We start from the raw sequence: 25288 nt of genomic DNA, 5'->3' as shown, positions 1-25288 counted from the left end.
TCCCACAGTGAATCTGTGAAGAAACACAATCATGCAAATCTCTTTGCCCTGAAATTACTCCTCTAACAGCCATTTGCCCTCTTCCCCCTCCTAACAAAAAGCCCTGATAATGTCGGCGGGGCATCCTCCACTCCTGTCCCCCTCCCTCTTCCACATACCGACGTCCAATTGATGCTAATTTCCCCTGACACGTTATGACAGATCACCACGTTTCATTCTGCGCCGGGCTGAGGGATGGCAAGCACTTCCCAGATGTTGACAATTAGCGTTGTCACCATCGAGCAGTGTCAAGCCCAATAAGAGGTGACTGGAGCGCCCCACAGGTCAGCGCTGCTCATACGCAGTGTATCTGATGCAAAGAGAGAGACATGTGGTGTGGAGGACCTGAAGCTAACCCTCATGCAGCAGGTCAATCAATAGGTGATCATGAGTTTGTGGGGAGGTCTTTTGGATGGCCAACCAATCAGCTGAGCTGGCTACAGGCTGAACTGAGACTACACAATAAAATACTTTCAGTGGAGTGGAGTACTAACACTTATGAGCCATGCATTTCGGAACACTAAGACTTACCACTTATCAAAGGTTAAGAAAAGCTGAACTCTTAATATAATAAAAATATTTTTTAATAAATTATTGCAAAACTACACCCCAGTGAACCTGATTTATACACAAAAAAAGACCTAACATTACTGTAATAATTAAATCTTCTTTGTATGCTATCATATGCTTTTTCTAGACCCACTAAGACACAGTGCAACTCATCCTGACCTTCTCTATACTTCTCCATCAACACTCTCAAAGCAAAAATCGCATCTGTGGTGCTCTTTCTCTGCATGAAGCCAAGCTGCTCGCTGATCGTCACCTCTCTCCTTAACGTAACTTCAACAACTCTTTCCCATATCTTCATCAACTTTATCCCTCCATTTCTCAGAGTCCTCTCAGTCTCATAGATTGTGTTAAACAATCCACTGCTCTTACTCCTGGACATCTTCATACCTCCACCTGGACCAACCGCCTTTCCCCTCTTCACCTTCTTCTATAATTCAACAGTTTTTCAAGGAGAAGCCTCCACTTTTGTTCAAATAACAACATCACTAACAGATATTGGTGGAAACACTGATAAAATATAATTAATCCTTTATGGTCTTAAACCATCTAAAATTTGTTCCATTAAGAGTGAATTAACAATCCCAGTTTCTCAGCATCCACTATTAAGTCTTCAAACGCAAAAATCAGGCACCAGGTGACACGTAAAAGAAAACTGAATTTACAGTAATCCTGTAAGGCTTTCCACATTCTTCTGGAATATTTACTCCCTAGACAATTTTTTATGTGCTGAATCAACAGGCATGCCTTACTTTTCATGTCATGTTGTGTGTGTTTAACTTGGGAATGTTATCTTTAATTCCATAAATAGTATCTGCTTGCCTTAATAAAATGTCTATTACTTTGATTTATTAACCCTATTAATAAATCAAGTGAGCTTGAAGTTAACGATCTAGCTAACACCACCACATCCAACCACTTCTTTACTGAGAATACGTTAGAGAATGAGAGGCCAAGTCCTGGACCTCCTTTTCCCTTCAGACTCTTACTATCTTACTTTCATATATTTTCAGAGGTATAGAAAGACCCACTGCTGCAGAATAAATATCTGCCCCTGTTGGGGGCATCATAATGTTTCAGAGTAACATCATAACCACAAATAAAAGTCCTCTACTTTTGTCATGCATTTATTGGGGGCATACCTACTACTGCTTATTCCCCAAAATCTAAATCTATGCAAGTCCCAAATGTCTTTCTTTACACTGAAAAGCTGGAGGCTGCAAATATTTTGCCTTTTTTAAAAATAATTAGAAAAAAGTTAATTGAATTATTTTAAAAATGAAAGGAACATTTTAATGTAAGTTTTACAAGGACCTCTCAACATTGATACAAATGTACTAAATGTTAGTGCTGCAGGTTTCATTAAAAACTGCACCAGCTGTGCCAGAACCATCAACTTTGACAGGAAACCATTGACTTGTAATTACAGCTCTCCCATTGGGTCAATCAGAGTAATTGTTTACACTCGGCCAGTGCTAAAATACATCAGTCACTTTCAACGTAAAACTGTAAGACAAAGTGATATATGAATAAAGTCCATGATTTTTCCTGAGTGCATCACTGGGATAGAATGTGTTGCATGGAAGCTAATGTGTGTATTTTACATTGGCGAGAATGAGCAGACAACACTGAGTCTTCTCTTTCAAAAAAAAAAAGAAGCCTTTGCTTGAACTGGAAGATATGGTGGTCAAACACGCACCGCTGACTAGCCACTGGGAATGAAGTGCATGAGCTGTCGTGTGCATCTGTGCGTGTGTCTGCCTGACTGTGTCATACTGTGCGAATCAGCAGGTGTGAACAGCCGGCATGTTTGTGGTGTCATGTGAATACATCTATTTCAGAGGGCCAGACGGAGAAGAGTGACACACACCAGGCAGAAAAAGACAAAGAGAGAAGGAGACCGCCTTTCGTGCTACTCAGCATTCAGATTGAGTTCAACCCATAATCCAGTATCATGAGGGGGCGGGCACTCCTGGGATTGACAGTCAAGTGAAGGGTGAACAATATGCTCACTCTCAACACTTGCTCACCACTTCTCAAAGATCCTGCTCTGCACATTCATTTTTTACACTTTTACAAAAAAATTAAAAAAAATGATAATGTTATTCAGAGAACAAGCTGCCATTGTGGCAGATTTACAGCAGCTATATGTAGTATTAAAGCATAATGATGCATTCACTTTTGTTTTATCCGAGTTAAAATAGAGTGCACTATTTTAGTTCAGGTTTAGTTTTGTAATTTACTGGGCAAAAACTCGACTAAATTTAGTTCAGTTTAATGGTATTTAGGCACTTTAGTATTGAGAGAGTTCCCCCAACAATCACACAGTCCCCTATGAACAACCACTTGGCAAAAGCAGGGAGGAAAAACTCACTTTTATTGGGAAGAGCCCCCTGCCCCTTTGTGGGCAAAAAAACCCATCCTAAAACTACAGTACACGCTTATGAAACTAACTAAAACAAACTGTAAAAAAGCAACATAAGGGTGCATATGTGTTTTGACACTGAATTAACTGCCTCCATATATCCCTATATCTTACTATAACAAGGTGTAACAGGTCTGTCTGTGTCTTTGTGTGTTTATTTGTTTCTCTGTCCACAAACTCCTCCTAGACCATTAGGTGTTGAGCAACCAAACTTTGTTTACAGGTACATGTAAGGCCCCTGAACATCCTTAACTACACTCAACAAAAATATAAACGCAACACCTTTGTTACTGCTCCCATTCCCCATGGGATGGACGTAGAGACCTAAAATTCATTCCAGATACACAATATAACCATCCCTCCCAAACAGTGGTCACAAATCAGTCCAAATGTGTGGTAGTGGGCACATCTGCTATATTGAGATAATCCATCCCACCTCACAGGTGTGCCACATCAGGATGCTGATCTGACATCATGAGTAGTGCACAGGTGTACCTCAGACTGCCCACAACAAAAGGCCACCCTGGAATGTGCAGTTTTGTCTCACAGCAAAATGCCACAGATGCCACAAGCAATGAGGGAGCGTGCAATTGGCATGCCGACAGCAGGAATGTCAACCAGATCTGTCGCCCGTGCATTGAATGTTCATTTCTCAACCATAAGCCGTCTCCACAGGCGTTTCAGAGAATATGGCAGCACATCCAACCGGCCTCACAACCGCAGACCTCGTGTAACCACACCAGCCCAGGACCTCCACATCCAGCAGGTTCACCTCCAAGATCGTCTGAGACCAGCCACCCAGACAGCTGCTGGAACAATTGGCTTGCACAACCAAACAATTTCTGCACAAACTGTCAGAAACCGTCTCAGGGACGCTCAACTGCATGCCCGTCGTCCTCATCGGGGTCTTGACCTGACTCCAGCTCGTCGCCGTAACAGACTTGTGTGGGCAAATGCTCACATTTGATGGCGTCTGGCACATTGGAGAGGTGTGCGCTTCACAAATGAATCATGGTTCACATTGTTCAGGGCAGATGGCAGCTGAGAATGTCCCAGTTCTTGCATGGCCAGCATACTCACCGGACATGTCACCCATTGAGCATGTTCGGGATGTGCTTGACCGGCGTATACGACAGCGTGTACCAGTTCCCACGAATATCCAACAACCTCGCACAGCCATTGAAGTGGAGTGGACCAACATTCCACAGGCCACAATTGACAATCTGATAGACTCCATGCGACGATGTGTTGCACTGCATGAGGCAAATGGTGGTCACACCAGATACTGACCGGTTCTGGGTCCCCAGACCCCCAATAGCGCAAAAAACTGCACATTCCAGGGTGGCCTTTTGTTGTGGGCAGTCTGAGGTACACCTGTGCACTACTCATGATGTCAGATCAGCATCCTGATGTGGCACACCTGTGAGGTGGGATGGATTATCTCAATATAGCAGATGTGCCCACTACCACACATTTGGACTGATGTGTGACCACTGTTTGGGAGGGATGGTTATATTGTGTATCTGGAATGAATTTTAGGTCTCTACGTCCATCCCATGGGGAATGGGAGCAGTAACAAAGGTGTTGCGTTTATATTTTTGTTGAGTGTATATCATATATCATGATGTCATTTTATTGCATAGCAATCTCCTAGCAACAAGGTAAAATTGATGATTCTTTTAGCATTCATGCACATATAATAACTTATAAAAGCATTGCATCCTTGTTTTTTCACAACTGTAACGTTACTTTATATCCACTAAAGTTGAATTATGCAAGATATATTATGATGCCCTCATGTTGCCTTGCACCAACCTAGCAACAGGCTAAAATTACCTGTTTTTAGCCTTTATGTATCTAAAACACCTTATGAAAGCCTCCTATAAATGTCTAGCAATGGTTTACATTTTTATGTATATATGTATTTTATGTATATAGTTTCTAGTTTATAAAATCTTAGACAGCCCAGTGATTCTTTTCTGGAGCTGTAAGCCATGAGCTCAAGGACTATACTGTACACTGTTTTTAAGAACTTAGCTTAAAGACATGCTAGATATGAGAAGCTCTAGTAAAATACCATAAAAGCAAAATTAAAGTTTTTAATCGCTCAGTATATATTCAAAAAATAAAGGACACATAACTGCAGCATTTTAAAAAGATGGCAGTCTCATTCATTGCAATTCCGAGACACAGGGTTGTTTAGATATCACTTGAAATTAAATAGCAGCACAACTAAGGGATGCTTCGGGGGCAACTTGATTCTCTTATCCTGTTCTATGTTCTGTTCTATTCTGTCAGTTTAGCGATATTTAAATAGTGAAACAAATGTGAGTGATATACAGCTCAATTTCTTAGAAACAATATTAATAAACAGAACAGAATTTATGTAAACATTATCAAATCAATAATCTCTTTTTATGTGTGGAAGGCAGCAGGAAGTTATATTTAAGAGTGACAAAAAAAAAAAAAAAAACCAAAGAGGTCTGTGTTCATCATAATAAAGGAAATGTCAACCAGTGCAGTGGTGTGTCTCATGTATATTAAGGCACTGCTGCCTGAATGATGGTCTAACTCTTGCGATGGTTCACAAAAGCCTTAGTGATGAATAAAACACGATGCACGTGTAACTCAATGAGCATAAACTTACCATAATATCTGAGACTCAAAGATCTCACATCAGTCAGCAAGTCAGCGTTTAAGAAGCTGGGACCGTAAAATGTTTGGTGCTTTTACTTTGGAAATGATGAATTAATGGCTACCTATTCATTTTCTGTCACCTGACTTTTGAATTGCACTAAATGAAATCTTAAATAAATTTATATAATATAGCATAGTTTATTAAGAATGAAGGTAGCATAAATTAGCATTATGCTATGCAGCTACTTTAATAAATGTATATTTATCATCAAATGCAGAGCTGATTTTTTTTAAATAAAACTTAACGCTAAATAAAAATCCTTTAGCCAAAATGAATAAAACCATAAAGAAATGTGTGATGTCACTCACCTGACAGGGAATACTGTTAACTCTTGATATTAGCCAAGCAAATATAGTAGGCCATGTTTTAAACATGCTATTCCATTTCATCCTGCTGTTTACCTGTGCATGTCAAAATAAAAACTTCAAGTACTGCTCATATTTCCTTAATAACTTGCTAGTAACGTACTTACAGAACCCACGAAGAGTTCATGTAATCAATGAACTTATCCAAAACACAGTTGGAACAAAACAGCAGAAAGAAAATTAATCAGCAGCTATCCTGATAATTCTGATCGTAATGTACGCTTTTTTTTTTCCATGCAAAACGTTTTAATATCAGCTTCTCAGATGTGAAGTTTTGTTACTTTTTTCTTTTAATAACTGTTCATTTGGGGAAGTTGGATTAATTGTTAAACAAAACAGTCTGACTAAATTCTGAATTTTAACTGAGTGAACAATCATCATTATTATTGTAAAAAAACAATCACCAGTTGCACTCCACCACAAAAACAAATCTGATAAATCACAGAACTATAACCGTAAAAATATAACAATATAACAAATAATACTATTTTAGTGGCAGGAGGTATGATAAGTTTTTTTATGCTTCTACACTTTAGCTAAATTAATATGGGTTTTTTTTTTTGTATTTGTATTATAAGAGTTGGCATTTTTAGAAGGTAAATGTAGCAGTATCAATAACATTGCTTTCAGTGGCACTACAACAGTGTGCTGGTCTTACATTAGTATTACATCATTTGCACCATAAAGCAGATGTACGAAAACAACCAAAGTTGAATTGTAAGGACATTACAGTTGGTACTTTACAACATTTTAGCTATAAATACTTTGTAAATTCAGATTTTACACAAATATTTTGGACAGCTTCCAAAATACCGTGCACCATTAAACAAACCAGAAGTGTAAATTTTTTCTAAATGATCTCACCTTAAAACCAAATGCAGCATTAAAATAGAACTTACAAAGCATTGCATCAGTGCCTTCTACTGCCTGCAGAGTAATTTACTTAAGTACCTTTGGTACTGGAGTGTTGGAATGGAGTATTTTAAAGTCTTCTTTCACACCACTGTCAGTGGCACAGATGATCAAGCTTTAAGCCAAATTCAATGCTGATTTTGGTTCGCATTATGAAAAAATGGGGAACATCATACGCCTTACCCTTTAATTTCCACAAATTAATGTTTTCTAGTGGCAGACAATAAGCAGCATCGCATCTGAACAGACTCTGTTGAACTTTGAACTGTTGAACCACGGCTAAAAGAGGATTTTAATATAAAAGCATGATCCCCATTTTGACATAAACTGCCTGGATTTAGTGTTGGAGATAATTTTTCGAGTGTTGTCATCCTGAGGGCTCCCATCACTCTGTGTTAGAGACTCGATATTCATTAAGCCTCCTCTCACTGTTTTAATGAAGAGTGTTTCACTTAAGCTTCCCCTGTTTTACAGAACGTCTTTCTTAAAATCCCCCTTACACAGGTTTGCAAAGGAAGGTTAGTTCACTTCTCTTTCTGAGTTAAAACTGCAATTCACTCACAATGGCTTAAATTTTGCGTTTCACAATGGTGAACTCACTTTTACTTTTAATATTTTCAAACAATTCCCTTGCCATTCTGTTTTCAAGATTTCCCTCAAACTGAACCTTTTTAAAAAATAATATTTTCTGCTCTAACTCAATATAGTTCATTTTGGCAGTCGACTGATATTTGGCTCAGCCCTGCAACCACGCTAAAAAAAAAGAGCATTTATTTCACAAAGAGCAGAGTTGACAGCGGTGTGTCTATTGTCTTGTCTCCATTAGCTCTGCTCTGCCCAGCAGGGTTCAGCCATAGATGATATGGTTTAGCTTGTGTCTCTGTTGAAAAGCCTCCCACCCAGACAACAGAGGAATCTGAAAATAACAAGCATATTTCATGTGCATGACCAGCATTTAGTTTCGGAATTCACAACAATACAACCCATGGGACTTGGCAGTTTCATTGCTCTTCCCCAACTCACTTATTTTCTAAATTAAATTCACTTTTAGTAGTGCTAGCTAATAAAGCTAAATGTAGCTCAAACTTTTCCATTATATCCATGAGAAGTTCTATTTAGACTCAGTAACCATTAATCCTCCAAACTGGAGCTTTTGAGCAGCTTTTGGCCAGTGCACTGCCAAATTGTGAAACGTGGCTGGCTAAGCTGTGGACCGTCCAGGTTTGGCTCGGATCTAAAGACAGAGGAGAAGTTGGACCGAAGCCAGGCAGGCTGGAGAACAGCTAAAGCCTGGCCAGTGGACACAAACCATATGAATCCTCTGGCTCAAGCAAAACCGTACACAGAGGAGCTTTTCAGTGTTGTACAGCAAGAAATGTCAGGAGCTTTTTTTTTTAGGCTGTGATTGGTAGCAGGTTATAAAATTGTAAATGACATATATTTACTATGAAAAAAGAAGCCCGCACTGTTCCGTCTTGTAATATCCTATCAGTCTTTTTTTTTATTATCTCCACCAGTTTCTTTCATATCCACCTCCCTCTCACTGTCTGTCTTCTGTCTGATGCGGTTTGCTGACAGACGGCGTTCTGCCTTCATTATGCCCGTGGACTCTCTGACAAACCACGTGGCGTGACGATGTTTGTTGTCAAATGGTACAAATCAGGCCCACTCCGAGGGACCCGTGGTGAACTGACACGGATGCGGCCGTGACGGCCGTCAGCCGATAAGGCTCTATTGATTCAAACGGATCGCACCTCATCTGCGGGGGATTTATCAATGTGTCAATTGCCCACTAGCCAACCACAAATCACCAGCACGGGCCAGAACCTCGGGGATTTGTGGGATATCCAGAGGATTGGAGGGACAGCATAGGGAGGATCCTCAGTAAATAGCAACAGAGCTGTGGGTTAAGTGCTCGCATAAAGAAATGTCCATACAGGATTGATAGGCAGATGACACTAAGTTTTACTGTCTGTGGAAACACTCAACAATACGCCAAGTATGAGTATACAAAACGCAAATAAACGAATATATTTAGAACATTTTTGTTTACCATAAAGTACATAGAGATTTACACACATGGCATGACCTCATTTTCTTTCCCTCTGTATCGTTCGGTCCTCACACCCTTAACATCTGTAAGTTTAACATGAACCATTCTCCCAGGAAGCTTTTGTTAGTCTCTATTTCTTCATTGTTGCTTCCAGCCTCTTGTGACAGAAAAGCCTCCAAGAGTGTAGGCGTGTCTGGGACCTGACCTTGGAGAATTGCCGATGTCTAAAACCCCATTCAACTCCTGAATACCACGTAGCGCAGCTGACTGGTGGGCCAAGAAAGTTTTGTTGTGAAAGACTCAAACAGCTTCAAGGTATCGAGGAGCATAACAACATAAAAGAAGCAAAAACTCACTGGGTGTCTGAGAATGATCTTTAGCAAGGTAGTGTTTGTTTTCATTGTACGGTGAAGGCCACTGACAAGTAACACATGTCAAAGTCTAATAAAAAATGCTTCTGGTGAATGATTGTCATTTTCACGAGTTCTGAGGCAATACCTTGACTGAAAATATCTATATAAATTTAGCTTCCTCCCGAAATGTCCATACTAGAATCCAACTAAGTGTTAATCTGGTAGATAATTTAATCACAAGGTTGATTGATCATCTAAGTTATTTAACAAGCATGCAAATATAAAACCTTTGCTGGAATAACTTGCAAAATATGAGGATTTCCTACTTCTAATCCCATTTAATTTAACTATAAACTGGAAATTTGGGGGGTTGGTCTGATGGACAAAAAAGGAACCTAATGATGCCGATACAGACTTGAATGTTTTGATGATTTCTATATTCTTTCATCAGCAAATCAAATAAACTGTAACCTAAATGCATTTCTACATTGAAAAAATCAGACTTCAAGAGCCTAAAGTGCAATAAAATTAAATATAAAATTTAATTTCCCGGTTTTGCAAATCATTGCCATTTGAACTGAAAGCGCAACAAAACCAAAGTCACAGCTTCCCCTGGAGCACAGGGCTGTATCTTTCAGGGAGTCCTCAGTGTGACGACGGAAAAACTCTCTTTTAGATTGCATAAACAACACCACTTTAATCATGTCAAGAGTGTCATCACACACCGATGTTTGATATCAATGCAGGCTTACCCTCCCGGGTTCTAAGTGTTTTTATATAATGCAGACCTAACATGTTGCTGCATTTGGCCACCGTACAGCCACCAGCAGAGCATTATGCAAATTAAGAGAAATGAGTGCAGTGGGAGAGAAGTCATTGCCCTTGAACAGCCGGCGCACATTCCCGAGGAATGACCTTTCTACCCATATATGAAATAAGCAAAGATATTCCCATGTTGGGTTGCATGTCTGCCACTTTACTTAGGTATCTTTTCTAGTCTTCATTTTTCAGCGTTAGACATCACAGGCAGCAGTCAGAGGCATAGCTCAGATACCACTTTTTGTGTTAAAGTGTCAGTTTAAGGTCAGGGTTAATACACAGAACTTATTTGTCTGCTGTTTTAAAGCAGGAAACATGAATGAATCAGAATTACTTCAACGCTTCTGGCTTTCACCCCAAAGGTGAAGGGGCAGGACTGATCCCCACAGCAGCAGTAATACAACTCTCCTGCTCAACCCTCCTGTTACCTCCTCCTCCTGAAACCTGCTAAAGACATTGGCAAAATCTTTAAAAATCAAGTTCTACACAACTGTGCTTTGAAAATGCCACACAGACAGAGTTTAAATGAGTAAAAGCACTGTGATCGTTTTTGTGGGACCTGTTGGTAACCACCTCAGCAATAGTTGTATTCTGGTTGCTTTCCCATATAACAGCAAAATTGTTGAACACCTATGTCATTTGCAGTTAAATTACCATGCTGTAACAACTACATCACTATTCACGGAGGAATTTCTGACACTCTGTTTCAAATCTATGAGGGTCTGGCTAGACTCTGGATATAAAGACATTTATGTAAATTTTTGGGATTTTTTTTTCAGTTAACCACCATGTTATCACAAACACAGGGCATGCAACTGACTTCATCTTATTGCCGTTTTATTGCTGTCTTAACACACTATTAACTGTTAACAGCAGCTGTGTCTGAATGGTTCAAGCCCCGGTCCCCATCTTTGAAGGAACCATTTCAAAGGCAGCAATATTTTAAGTTAATTGTGCACAATGGCAATATTTCTCCTACTACTGTTTTCCCTGTTGTCACTGTACAATGACAAACAGATTCAAAAAGATCCAATGGTCCTTTCACGGGTTGCTTGTATCAGAAGTATTGTTTCCCTTCTTTTTACAAGACAGAAAATAAACTTCACTTATCATCTTGTGTATCTGCCATGAGATTTAAGACCTTTACAAGAAATAAGTAGAAGCAGGCATAAGCTGAAAAATATGTCCCAACTTGGCAATTATACAGTGACACGTCAGATTTACCTTGTGATCCCCACGGGGGGTCTCAAACTAAAACCAGTTTCGAAAATACTAAATTAAAGGATTTCCTTAACTTTGGTTTTATTCGTTATAAGCATCTTGGATGTTTTATATATCCTTGGATTATTGATTATTTAAAAACACATGGTAATTAAAGATATTTCTTTGGAATCCTTGAATTTGTCATATAAAATGAACAAGCAAATATTCACAATCATTAGCTGTAGGTTTGCACATAAAAAATGCTGAAATGTGCTCGTAAAACCTGCACAGCTGCCATGTTTAGTAACAACAAACATCAATATCGATGGAAAATGTTGAAACAACAAGATGCATGAATAAATGAGAAAGCACAAAAAGAAAATGATTCTTTACAACCATAAGAAATTAAAATAAACAAGAAAGTGCGGTTCCAGGTTCTGGTTTGGACGCACCAACACGGAGCTACCCATGCAGCCTTTCTTTCTCTCCACTGTGCTAATTAGACTAATAAACAAACAACAGGGAATAGTTCCTCAACACTGTGGAGCGAGACGCTTGATCGATACTGGATTTCATCAAATCCACTGGTATTGTTAAGTTTGTGCGTGTGCCCTCCTGCTGTTGTTAGTGCTCGCTTTGCAATCTCACCTGTTGCTCGTTCGGCTGATGAAACGAGCGCAATGACTGACGTGCTGCACTTGAAACAGGAACTTAGAGAACATAAGAAGTTTTTACAGGTCTTCACAAAACATATTAAGCTTTAATTCACTTAAATTTAATTAAAAGAAAAGACATTTTAAACTGTGAAATGAGCAAGGGAACGCTAAATAGGCTAAGTGATAGACTAAAATGAATTGAGTTAAATTAATTGTAGCTGTAAACTATAGGGATAGTGCAAAGTTTTATATTTGCTTTTATTTTCTTAATCACCTTTTCATAGACACACTCATAAATTTATCAAAAGAGATCTCAGGAAAAGCATTTCTAAACAAAAAAATGATAAAACACACAAATGTTTTAAGCACAAATTTCTATTTAAACTGGATATACAGTGCACATATTCATAACACTGTCCTTATTGTGTTAAAGCCTGAGCTCTTGTCACATTTCAAGCTAGATCGACAGTGAATGCGACTTCATTGGATTAGAAATGAGTCTGATGTTCTATGACTGAGAGCATAATCTGTAATAATCACTCAAAACCAACATTTTGTGTGTGCCAGCATAAGAAGGACGATGATAAATTTCTTGAAAATCAAATCTTCCTTTTGCAAGATCAGAGACCAGTGTAATACTCTTAGAGGCATATACATTCAGTGTCTTGCTTAGTGACACTTCCGGAGGGCTGGGGGCTTGTTTACATGCAATGTGTGAGCTTTAGTATCTGAAGGATGTTGTTTCATATTCATGCCTGGGAGATATAGAAGCTGAAGAAAAGGCATGCATGCCCAGGCATGTTCTCTGGCTAAATGAGCATATAAAAAAATATATAAATGAAAACAGTATGCAATCCAGAATAAGTCAGTAAATTCATCTCAAAGGAAAAACTACATCAGAGCGAACAGCTGATCAGCAAAATGACGAAACGCCCAGAAACTGGCGCAGAGCAGAAGCTGAAGTACAGTGTGCCTCCCTGAGTTCACTGTACCCACTGTTGAACCTTTTTCTTCTGTGGAGCCACTCAAACATTATGCAGCTAGAATTGCAGTGCTTTCAATAACACAACACTGCAAATCAGTGTTAGAGGACTAAGGAGCTCATTATTAGGTTTCAGTGTAAATAAAGACAGTGAATAATATTCTTATCAGCTTGTTTAATCAGTAATTACTATTCATTTTTATATATTTCAGTAATTTTGTATATATTTCATTTGTAAACCTGTAGCTTATACAGCAAAATTTGTTCTAACTGTCAAATTTAAATATCCTTACATTGCCAAGACTCTGCTGTCTCTGCTGTCTTGAATCAAATTTAACATTAAACTTTAACACTGGAGTGTAACTACTTGGACATGGTCTTAAAAAAAGAAAAAAGAAAAGTGCTTCAAACAGACAACATTTTCATTCATTGCATTCTTTCTCAGGAAACATGACTAATTTTAAGCCCGTCAACTGAAAGTTATTCAAGTTCAAAATTTCAACCTGTGACCTTTCCGTTTCAGGACAGCCTGCCTAACTACATCAGGGAGGCAGAACAACAGGACACGAACAGACTACAGACCCGTCTGTCTTCCCTGTTATCTGAGCAACACTGCAGCCTGGAAGGAACCATGGGAAAGGGCCAGGAAAAAGGTGGGTCTATTGTCTCAGCATCCTGCTGGATGTGACTGACGCTTGCGATTTGACCAGAGGTCTTTTTTTTTTTCGCTTTATATGATTTTCTGGAAACATCCTCTGAGAGCATCCCATTTGCAGTATAGCATTACTCATACACACACATCATATCCAAATTTGTCTACTTTAACAACTTACATTAAAAAAATTATGTTAAAATCAACATGTAAATAAACATATATATATGTAATATATGTAAAAATGAAATGCGGAGTCACATAAAGTACTTTATTATTAATTCATTGATATGTTTGATTTTAAGGCAGATAACCTTATGAAATGTCAGTTGCATCAGCTATACTACTTTTTCCACAACCCACAAATATAACCCCACTGCTTTACCCCAAAAGAAAAGAGGGAGATTATTACAAATATGAATGTCACATTTTAAATAAATACAATATTTTCCTCTTGTTCAAAGTTCAGCTTGACTTATGATTCAGTAGAAATATTTTTCAAGGAAAGGACCAAAGGGAGAGTTCAACCCATAGTTCAGTCTTGGTGATTTAGTGATCTAAAAAGTTTGATGAGTGAATATCACTGTGTTCTTAAATGAGATTTGTGCTTTTTACATATTGAAGTCCATATCTCTTACTTTAAAAGCACTTCACTTTAGAGGTTTAACGTCTTATGTTCATTTGAGTGGGTTTCAGTTTTCTTCTAGAGCCCAAAGTCATGTTTAAGTGGTGATTCTAAGGTGGCTGTGTGTGTGTGACTGTTTCTACTGTTAGCCCTACGAATGAGTGTCAACCCCTTTGGGAGTACCCCCCATCTTGACTTGTGTCACATGTGATAGGCTTCAGACCCCATGGGTAACACACTTTTGGCTACGCTATTAATAAAATGGATGGACATATTAAACCTAAAAAACCTGTATTTGTTGTTGTTGTTTTGACCACTTGTGTCAGTTGAAACAGACTGTGACATACAGACAGGTGATAAATTAAAAAACTTGATCCGGTGGCTCTGTTATGCTGTCAGAGGCATCGGGCTCTCATGTTTTGAGTCCACTTGTCCCCTTGGAGAGACAAACCACTGCAAATCAATACTGAGACGTTCTGAGTTATCTCCCTTAGCTTATGATGAAACATTCCTGATGGGAGTGGTCTCTTCGAGAAAAAATAATGCCACCATCCACAGGGCCCAAGTGGTCATTGATGTGTTTGACGTGTGTGAAAATAATGTGAGTCATAAGCTATGACCTTTGCAGTCACCAGATTACAACCCAATTTGACATCTATGGGAGACTTTGGACCAACATATTGAGAGCACTCTTCACCATCATCACACAAATGCCAAATCAGGGAATAATGGATTTACAGATGTGGAGATTTGTAGACTTAGTTTCATTATGTTTAGGGTTTTTTGGGTTGTTGTTTATTTTATTTTTTTACATTTTCCACTGGTCTTTACTCTCTGCTTAGTATTTCTGCCTGCTACTTGGTGCTGAGCAGGTGCAGTGGGTTGGTGGATATTGGCAAAAACTGCATTATAAGAACAGAAGAGTTGCAGGCTAGATAACTAAACAATGAGCCGGATCTCACCGTAGAACTCTCTAAAGCCAGGGGACCTAGAAACCCAATCCAATAATTAATTATTAATAACAATTGATCACTGAGACTAAACAACTGACATGTACTGTAATACGGTCTTAGCATAACAATCTTGATAATTCCTATTTTTATAGACATTATTTAATGGCAGGAGAAATCATGAAGACTTAAGATGCAGTAGTTTGTATGTTGTTGAGTTACTACAGTTACTTTGGTGTTATGCATTGTCTCCTGTGATCTTGCGTCCATTTCGTTATTAATAAAAAAAAAAAAGTTTCTCCTCCAAGGATTCATAAATGTATCTTAATATCTAAGATAAATAACATTATGATTAGATTTAATTAATAAATAATTAATGAGTTTTTACACTGCAGGCTGTATAAAAAAAAAAAACACATTAATTACTCTCATCCTTAACGTTGTATAAAAGTGGACAGTGGACATCTCAAGAAAGTCCTTTTGTGTCTCTATTCAATGTTTTCACACCAGACAGCAGCTTTCTAAGGAATGAAATAATAAATAGACAAATGGTATTCAGCTATGACCAGTTTTCTGAGGAAGAGGTTACCATTTCTTTTCAAAACTATCACCCTGGCTGCTTCACCTTTTAGCAGTATTATTCTTTAATTAACCTAAGGGGATGTTAGCGGGGCGTTAACTAAGGGAAGCAGAAGCTAATGTGATTCAGTCCTTTCAGTGACTGGCAACATTATGAAAATCCAAAATGTTTTTGTTTTTAATGTTAAGAGCTCCGCAGCATTTTACGAATCCACAAAAGCAGATGTCTGTTCGTTGTCAATAAGGCATTGAATCACAATAACAACACATATTAGAGATTTGGTTGATAGAGGAATAAATAATAATGCTGTTTATTCCAAGTAAATAACAAATGGTGCACACTTATTTGAGCTATTTAGCTTTTTCTCCTTTGTTTTCCTTTTTCATGTGTAGGAGGAAGCATAAATGCAGCATAATGTGTTTATCTAGCTAAAAATGATCTTTAATTTGCCATGTATTTGATAATTGAATCATTAAAATCAACACTGTCAATCAGTGCTTTACATCTCATTAACTGAGATGCGACGCTTCACTGAGGGTGGTTTCAGCTGCAAAAGAGAATAAACATCTAAACATTTACAATGTAAGAAGAAGACGCAGATTTCACCAAACCAAATGACCAGATGTGGAACAAATTTCTAACAATTGATTTTACAGACTGTCCAGCAGTTTAAATCATTTAAAAAAGTGATTAAAACTCAGCTGTGTCACATTTAAAGTCTTGAAGTGACACTGGCTTGTTTTTCCCGATGGTAGATAAATCCAGCAGTAATGGTTCAGATAAGGGCAACACGATGTTCGACACTTCTCTGGTAATTACTCTCTGCTGGTTTCACACACATGCACTGCAAAAATGTTACCAAGTATTTATCGCTTCATTTTTGGTAAAGAACTTCTTTTTGTCTCCAATGGTGACCATAATTTACAAAAATAAACATCATGTTTTATTGACTATGATTTTAAACAGAGCGATTTAAGTCATCACAAAAGTGTTAAGCGAGGGCACGCAGGAAGAGCTGTTTTCCCATAGACTTCGGTACAACAGAAAGACTTTTTGCAAGCGAAAGAGTCTCCCCCTGCTGGTCATTAGAAAGAATTCAGGTTTAATTCTGTCTAATTAATTCTCTCTTTCATTAAAAAAATGTGTGAGGTTAGAAACTACTTAGTAACCCTCTAATATCCCAACAAAGAAAGAGAAAAGAAACTGGGAATTTTCACAATTACCAACCTGGACTACTTAAAGTTGGACAAAGTTTTTAATATTGTAATAATTTGGATGATTAAAGAACGAAAGTTAGATGATTTTCAGCTGCCAGTGGAATAAAGCTTTCTGCTGTGGGGAAGGGGTTATGTATACTTTTGTGAATCTATCAATAACACTAAAAGAAAAAAGGGGCAGACAACTCTGGTGTTCCGTTATTGATTTAAGCTGACTAACTCTTGCCTTATGTTATTATTAATGATCAATAAAGCTTGAAAATACATTTCAAGATAACTTGAAGACAATGTAAACAACTGAATGAGATTATTGGGAAACTGCATTGTAGAAACAAAGTGCGGTTTGGCCCAAAATTGCCAAATCTATTTGATTTTGCTCCTCAAATATGATGACTCGCTACTTTGGCCTAAATTATAATACATTAAATATCAGTGGAAGACCTGGATGAATAAATAAATTGAAGGTCTTCCCATGTCCATTTTCACAAGTTTCTGATATTTTTATTTACCAAATGGTCGTATAAGGAGCGCGATCTGTGCTGAAAACAATCATTATATGCAATTTATGTCTTTTTTCTGTGAAAGCAACATGTGAAAGCCAATTTTCACTAAAAGAAATCATCAAGTGTGTTCTTGGTGGCTCATCTCTAATCCTTCTATGTGAACCTTACAGCTCAGTGCCAACTTGACCTCTACATCATAAACCTATTCATGTCAATCTGACACGTCGAGCTGATGGGAACAGATCCACTTTGCTCCTAACAGGAACAAGGGATTTGGCCATAATGAACACTCCAGTTCCTCCAGTTCCAAAGTCGAGCCAATGAGTCAGGTCTGTGGGGCCATTTGAATAATGAGAATGAGACTAACTATGTGCAATAGACACAAGAACCCAATGAATGGCCTGCCAATCACTGTTACTGATTGCTTGTCTATGTGCTGAGGAAGAGTGTGACCAACAGAGCCAATGTCAGCAGCAGCGGCAGCAGCAGAGAGGTCTCTGAACGCAGCCCTGTAGCTACTATTATCGCACCTCCATTAAAATGCTTTTGTTTTCCTTCTGTTTCACTCTCTGTGTTGTAGTTTTACTTACAGTGTTATTTTGTGTCTCCGCTCTCCGCCGCTGAATATTAATGTCCTCTATGCTAATGGCCTTACAGCAGCTGAGGTCGACCAAGCTCCTCCTCTGAATGTTAATCCGCTGCCTCATTTGCATACGCTTAAGTGTCAAATTCCCCCACAAATCACTGCAGCTGCCTCCGTACGACGAGGTCTGCGGCCCCCCCGAGCGACAGCACAGAAACAATGTGGTCACACCGTATGCATAGCATCAAATCCACATCAAAGACTGTTTAGATTGCCAGGTCACAGCGGGTTCACATTGTGTAAAATGAAGGTAATGGGATAGCAGTCAGCCCTGTGCAGAAATACAGCCAGGCAGGTAATAAGTATGAATGGAGCAGGTAATAAGGTTGGGATAGAAGCAGACCCCGAGTCATCTGAGCAGCAGGACTGTTTTAGCTGCAGCACAGTTATCAGTTCAAAGGTGAGCCCTGATCCGAGACAAACACACAGGACAGGTTGTGTCGTTAGCGTTTATTCCTCCTTATTTCCATGTGTGCCTCTGGGTGCATGGCAGGTGAAACGGCTGCTACTGAGAGGGGGGATAAAAAAGTTCTTCGGGATTACAAAGATAAAAGTATTTGCTGTGTTAACAAGCCTAATGCTGACAACATGACATATCTGTTATCAGCATTCATGTTACAAATCAGAATTCACGGGGAACTGTTTTGAAAATCAATCATTTTCCACATTCTCAATTCAGCTTTGTTGCTTTTGTTCACACTTCACTTAATCCAACTGCTTTTTTTCTTTTTTAGTTAAAATAATCGATTTAAATAGATTACCTTTGTTGCAAATTTCCCCTCTCCTTTTGGTGTTTTCAGACAGTTTATAAACTAGAAATCATCATTAATTAATCAAAGAGAACAGTTTGCATTGCCAGTTGCAGGTCTGACATTATCATCACTGTAGTACAGCTGAAAAGATTAGTTTAATGATTTGTGATTATCAAAAATGAATCCAGCAAATATTCTGATAATAGATGAATTTTTAGCTTTCAAATCAGAGGCGACATGCTGCTTTTCTTTAAATATGTGACGATAAACAGAACAGCGTTTGGTTCTGAAGCGCTGTTTGAATAAAAAAAAAAAGTGATTTATGTCAAACGAATTTAGCAGAGATTCATTATTTAAACTTAAAATGTTCTCCAGTATAATAGTTACTGGCACTACATCCATGATCACTACAGCAAAGATGAAAGGATTAGCTCAGTATTGAAAAACTTCTACATAGTATTTAGTTACTACTTAGCTAATTAATTATTCATTTTTAAAGCAAACTGAAGCTGAAACAATACACCGATGGGACGATTTCCTTTTCTGAATTACAGTAAACTAAAGAAAAGACATTGGATGGAAATTTTTCTAATCAACTGACTGAATAATTGAGAAAGAAAACAAATGTCATGCATATATATCTGTGTGTGTGTTCTCTACCTAAAAGTGCACCTTGAAGCCAAACTAAACAAATCAATGCATCTGGTTTCATTTAAGGGGTTGCAGGTAACAAACCCATAAATATGGAAATATGTACAGCCTAGAGTAAACCACAAAACAGAAGAAGAGAAACTGATAACAAACACTCTAATGCACTAAACACAACCAAAGCTGATAAAAGACGCTGCTGTACCTTTGCAGTCCATGAGGCAATACTGCATGTTAGACAGTAATCCCAAGGAATAAAAATAGTCCGTGTAATTTTATCAATTTGCTTTTCTTCCCTTGCATGAAGGTTTTTTCTATAGATTTCACTAAGTCGTACAGACTTCCTCTCAAGGTAAGTAAGTCTCCTCTAAGTGTCAAGTCCTTGAGTCCTGCGCCTGCCAGTGGGAGCTGCAGTTGCACCACGAGCCAAGCAAATTCAAACGCACACTCATGAATAGGACAACTGGAAGTATTTCTGACAGAAGACTAACTTCAGACGAATCCTTCAACACTTTTTAAAGGTGATGCCACACTGAGGCTTAGTCAGCTCCCCTATTAAAACCCTACTTAAAACGGCAGGAATGCAAACTATAGTGAGTCATTTTGGCTCGACGGTCTGCCAGCAAGCGCGATATTAAGTACGCTCGGAGCTATTCTTATTCTTAACAATGGCAGTTCTTTCACGATATTAAGCATCTTTACTCGGGTGATAATTCTGACAAGACTGCTGTTTGCAAGCTTGAAATCGTTTTGACAGGATCAACAAAATATAGCAGCAGCCCCAGTCAAATAATGTCACTTCATACTAAAATCCAGCAGAAGTAGCCAATATCGTATGTTCTTTTGGGTGATTTTACATGTTCGGTGTCATATGCTGTACATCAAAACAACAACAATAAACCCCTTCTACTTCTCACGACAGGTTAAGAAGGGTTTTCATCCTGGAGACAGTGGCCACAGACATAAAATGCAAATATGCAGTGCATAAACTGACACATTACATCTGTTCAAATCTCTCTAGCAGGTTGAAAACAAGAGATTTCATGTATACTCTATATCAGTGATCAGTGCTGACGGTACTAATCAAAAGTTAATTTAGTTTTATTACGATTTGTTAAAAAGTCTAACTACTGATCCCATACAAATAATGTAAAAATGCGGGAAGACACAGTGTCCATTTCTTTGCCTGTGATGACTTTTTGGCAGCAAAATAATGACATATTTCTGTTCATGCATGGCTCATATAACACATGAATATTTCTTTAATTGGTGTAGTAGGATTCCCTTATGCAAAGGGAACAGTTCATTCTTTTTTTATATAGTTTTAATAAGGTCAGAAGAAGACAAAGACGCATATTTAAAGGAAGAAATAACAAATTTTTGGCAATTATTCTTAGAACAGTGTCATCTGTGGGCTTCCAACCAATACATTTTCAAAACTAAAAAACTCCCTCCATAAAACAGCAGTTAACTATTCGCAGTTTGGCTATTAAACTCTGAAGGACATGGATCCGCAAAATCTGCTAGCAGCAAAATCTCGATAAAATATTCCTTAAACTATCCAGCAGGACAATTTGGCTGTATTCTTTTAAGAGGGAGAGCGACATCCCAAACTTCCTGTTTTGTAACAACACCAGCATGACCCTGCACTGCTCTTGTTTCTAAATGTGTTCTGACTTTTAAAGTTGTCTTGGAGGAGATGGACTGAGTAGCAAGCAGCCCAGTGATAAAACAAGCAATAGAATGACCCTTCAGGCACGCATCATCATCATTAGGACACCAGCACCGGCTAACCGCGCTTTACAGGAAGTAAAAGGCTCCAGTGAGTCTGCTTGATGAAGAATGTATAATATTTCCACTCTCAGTCTTAGTTAAGGCAAAATAGACATTATGCTGTATATGTAGATTTGTAGAGGGAGATTTCTTTTACAACCTTTTTCCTTTACCACGTATACAATAAGTTTTTTTTTCTTCTTAAATGACAGCGGCTACTTTGCATTCATAAGGATAATTACTATATAATTTTGTTAAAAGCCTGAGCTGAGCTGCGTTACACATCTGGATGCAAACAAATTGCAAAACTCGAAGCATTTATTTCGCTTCTATAAGACACTACTCCTTCCTCATTACATTCACCACCTGCATTTTAATTGAACAATAAGAACATCGCAAAAGAGAAGACATATGATACACCCTCACCATGGAGTGAAGTGAGAAAAAAGATGAAGTAGGAAGCGAACATACAATGAACACCGGCAGAAAAAAAAAGCAACTAATTATGTTATCATGCAATTATATAATTTAGTCTGAGGAGAGGTAATGGTGTAAATTGCTATGTGCCTGTACAGTGTGTCTATATTCTCAATGCCATGTTTGTCCGGGCTGTATACGAGTCCGGCGTTGCTTTAAAATAAATGTCTTGTAATGTCTGTGTATGAATCTGAGATTGCTCATGTGTAAGTGCGTGTGCCGTTTGGTGCGTGTGCATATGTGTGGTACAGGAGTTGAGGTCCACTGGGGTTTGGACCACTTCGTATGAATAATGCATCAGACTGGGCCATTGCATCTCAGCAACATTGCCTTGGTCTGCTTAAAGTTGCAAGTTCCTCTTTAGGAAAGTCAGCACCATTCTGCAAGCTGCTGCAGTAACTCAGCCGGCTTTGAAGGTTTTTCTAAAATAACAGTAAAAACATCACATGAAATAATTTAATGGGCATGTTTCTCAGTTTAAAATGTCTCGTGGGATTCAAATTCTAGTCTAAAAGCTTCAAAAGGCAACAAGAAGTCAAATTATTTGAAACAGTAAATATTTAGAGGTAAAACTATTAGTTGCTTGGTTGACAAATAGCAATTAATTGCTTTAAATGTCTTCCAGCTTCTCAAATGTTGTTTGTCTGTTTTTTCTTAACATTTTGTGATAGTAAACTGAAGATCTTTGGGGTATTAGACTGTGGGTCAAAAAAAACATGGCATTTTTAAGAGGTTCCTTTGAGCTCTGGGGAACTGTAATGAGAGTTTTTTTTTCTAAATTCTAACATACCACTGACGGAATTATTCAGTCAACTAAAAAGTACTGGTAAAAAAAAAGTATATTTATGACAATTTTTTTTTGCTTGAGCCGTAATATTTATATTTACAAATGTGTAGCCAGGCTATTAAAAGATGATATTTATCATATTTAGCTTTTTTGTTGTCCTCTAATGATTGTTTGCGAGGAGAACTTGACATGTTGGATGAACTTTTTATCTGCAAATTTACACATTTGTGATTACAGAACAGATGCTGAAGACAGCTGCTCCCAATACAGTACAACTCAGAAAGGGATCACCAAAAGTTCAGTCTGAATGACACTGTATGCCACACACACTTAGCACCCAATGAGATGAAGCATCAGCAGACTGACATGAAAGGAATTCACCCCATGCAATCATAAATGTGCAATCAGGGCCACTTTCATTCACAAAATCTAATCCGCAGTGATGAATCTGTGTCCTGAACAGGCAGACCAGAAACGCTCCACTTCAGTGGACAAACTCTACTCCACTCCACATGGAAGAAACATATGCAAATATGCAAACACCAGGCAAAATGTAAATGTATGCAAATTAATTAAATCCAATGAAAAGGCTACTTTGCCTCAGTCTGCATAGCCTATTTGCATAGTCTTTGTGGACTTCTTATATTTTCTGGGATTTTTTTTCAAACTTTGTTATGATTAGCCTTTACGTAACTTTCTCTTAGAAATGTGCCACATTTTAGAACCACAATCACAGCCGTGATTTAGCTTGGTGCCCTGATTAAAATATTTAAACTGGAGACCTCAAATGTTTAAAGTCTACTTTTGCTGATTTTCTTACTTTTATTATTACAGCTCATCCCAACCTCAGGTGACTTACTTGGATGACAGTAAAGCCGCGAATTTTTAACAGGTTAATTGGCCACGTGAAAGCAAAAGGACCTCCTCCACAAATCAGCATTTCCCAACTTCAAATTAAAATTTTAGGACTAGAACAATTTACTTCTGAGGACGTCTATTTCTTGTAACGTAGACTACAGACAGAGCCTGTTTACTTTCACCTTAGGAATGTTTGGTACTTTGGCATTATATCCGTATCTCCTGCCTGACGGACCTTCTCGGCTCATCTTTCTCTCCCGGACCGGCATCTCGTCCCTCCTCTCCAACCCGCCACCCTCTTACCGGTACCTCGACCTAAACGGGACCGTGTAGCGGTTACGTCCGGTCGGCTCACCTCTGTGCGCGCCTGCAGCCGCTTGTTCATCTCGTAGATCCGATACTCGGGCTGGATCATGTAGGGCGAGTGTCTCCTGTAAAAGGGTCCGAAGGGAGAAGAGTAGAACGGGTCGTGGGTTGGGTTGGACATGGTGGCTCCTGGCGAGGCGCACGGCGCGATTTCAACATCCAGCGGGCACAGCAGCGCACATGGGAGTGCGATGCTCTCCGAAGACCCCCAGTTGGAAGCAGCCGCTGTCGAGGCTGAGCTGCACTCTGCAAGTTGGCCTGCCTAGTTCGCTGCTATAGCGTGGTGCTGGAGGAGGGAGGAGGGAGGAAGGGGAGCAGGAGAGGAGGGGGAGGAACGGTGGGTAGGGGGGGGCAGGATTGAAGGGGGAGGAGGGAAGTCGTTTCCTGTTCCCTCAAGACCTACACTCAGTTTTGCACTCTTGCAAAGTTCAAGTAAGATCTCTATGTTCATGTGTGTATGTGTTTCGTTATTTCCTCTCGTAAGTAATTCTGCGCATGTTATTAACAAAAAAGCTCTATTCTTTACCTAATATTAAAATATTTCTTCAAAGTATTTCCCAACGTATCAGATTTTAAGTATGCCTGCCAACACTGGCTGAATAAAGCCTAGTGCTGGTAGGATTCAGATGCATGAAGCAATGCATGGGCATCAGTTGCAACAACAGTGCAAAGGCAGGGCATTTAAAGCATGCTTCACACACAGAGGTAGTAAAGAGAAATCTAAAGACTATAAGACACTAAATTTAAAGCAAAAACGAGCGAAATTTAGAGTTAAAACACCAATGCCTGCTCTTTCACATATAATATATTGACTAGAATAACAATGCTGTCTGTTGACAGAGGTGCAATATCGATTGCAAATATAGCTCTTGGTCATGTTTTGACTGAAAAAGAGGTGAGAGTCTGTTGCAGCATAGGGTCAAGCATCTTCATTTTTAACAGTATCATCTCATATTATATTCTTTGCAGCAAGCTGCCTCTTGCAGTAAAAGCCGCAGATTTTATAAAAAATACAGTTAACTCTTTTTTTTAAAGCATTCAGTTCATATTCATTTATGTAGAGCCAGTTCAAGACTACAGATGTCTCCAGGTACGTTATTGTACGATAAAGACCCTACAATATTAGGTAAAAGGCTAAAATATCCCTACAGAAAATGTGTGAAGAGATTATATTTAAATCAGCCAGTTTTATTTCTGAAATTAAAAATACATTTTATATTGACCTTGGCTGGAACTAAAATGTATCTTTTAAAAATCCTAAGCCATAATTTGTCTGAGCTCCAAGAACTGAAGGTGTGAAGCCTCACGGTAATTGATGACAGCATACAAATGCTGATGAGGCTGCACACTAAACAGTCCATTTTATGTGTAGCATGATTTCATAA

At 38.6% G+C, this 25288-nt stretch overlaps 1 protein-coding gene across 5 annotated transcripts in view; it reads right to left on the bottom strand.

Moving 5' to 3' along the window:
• Window positions 1-24186, bottom strand: part of ldb2a (LIM domain binding 2a) — a 119764-nt gene extending 95578 nt beyond the window's left edge. For all 5 annotated transcript variants that reach the window (XM_080900564.1, XM_080900565.1, XM_080900561.1 and 2 more), the window contains exon 1: window positions 23893-24186. In XM_080900564.1, the coding sequence (XP_080756690.1) occupies window positions 23893-24024 (132 nt within the window). In that variant the 5' untranslated portion in view covers window positions 24025-24186. The remainder of the gene's footprint in view (window positions 1-23892) is intronic.
• Window positions 24187-25288: the final 1102 nt, after the last annotated feature.

This window comes from Rhamphochromis sp. 'chilingali' (assembly GCF_963969265.1).
Source record: "Rhamphochromis sp. 'chilingali' genome assembly, chromosome: 13".
Classification (NCBI taxonomy): Eukaryota; Metazoa; Chordata; class Actinopteri; order Cichliformes; family Cichlidae; genus Rhamphochromis; species Rhamphochromis sp. 'chilingali'.
This window is presented reverse-complemented; position numbering and strand designations above follow the sequence as displayed.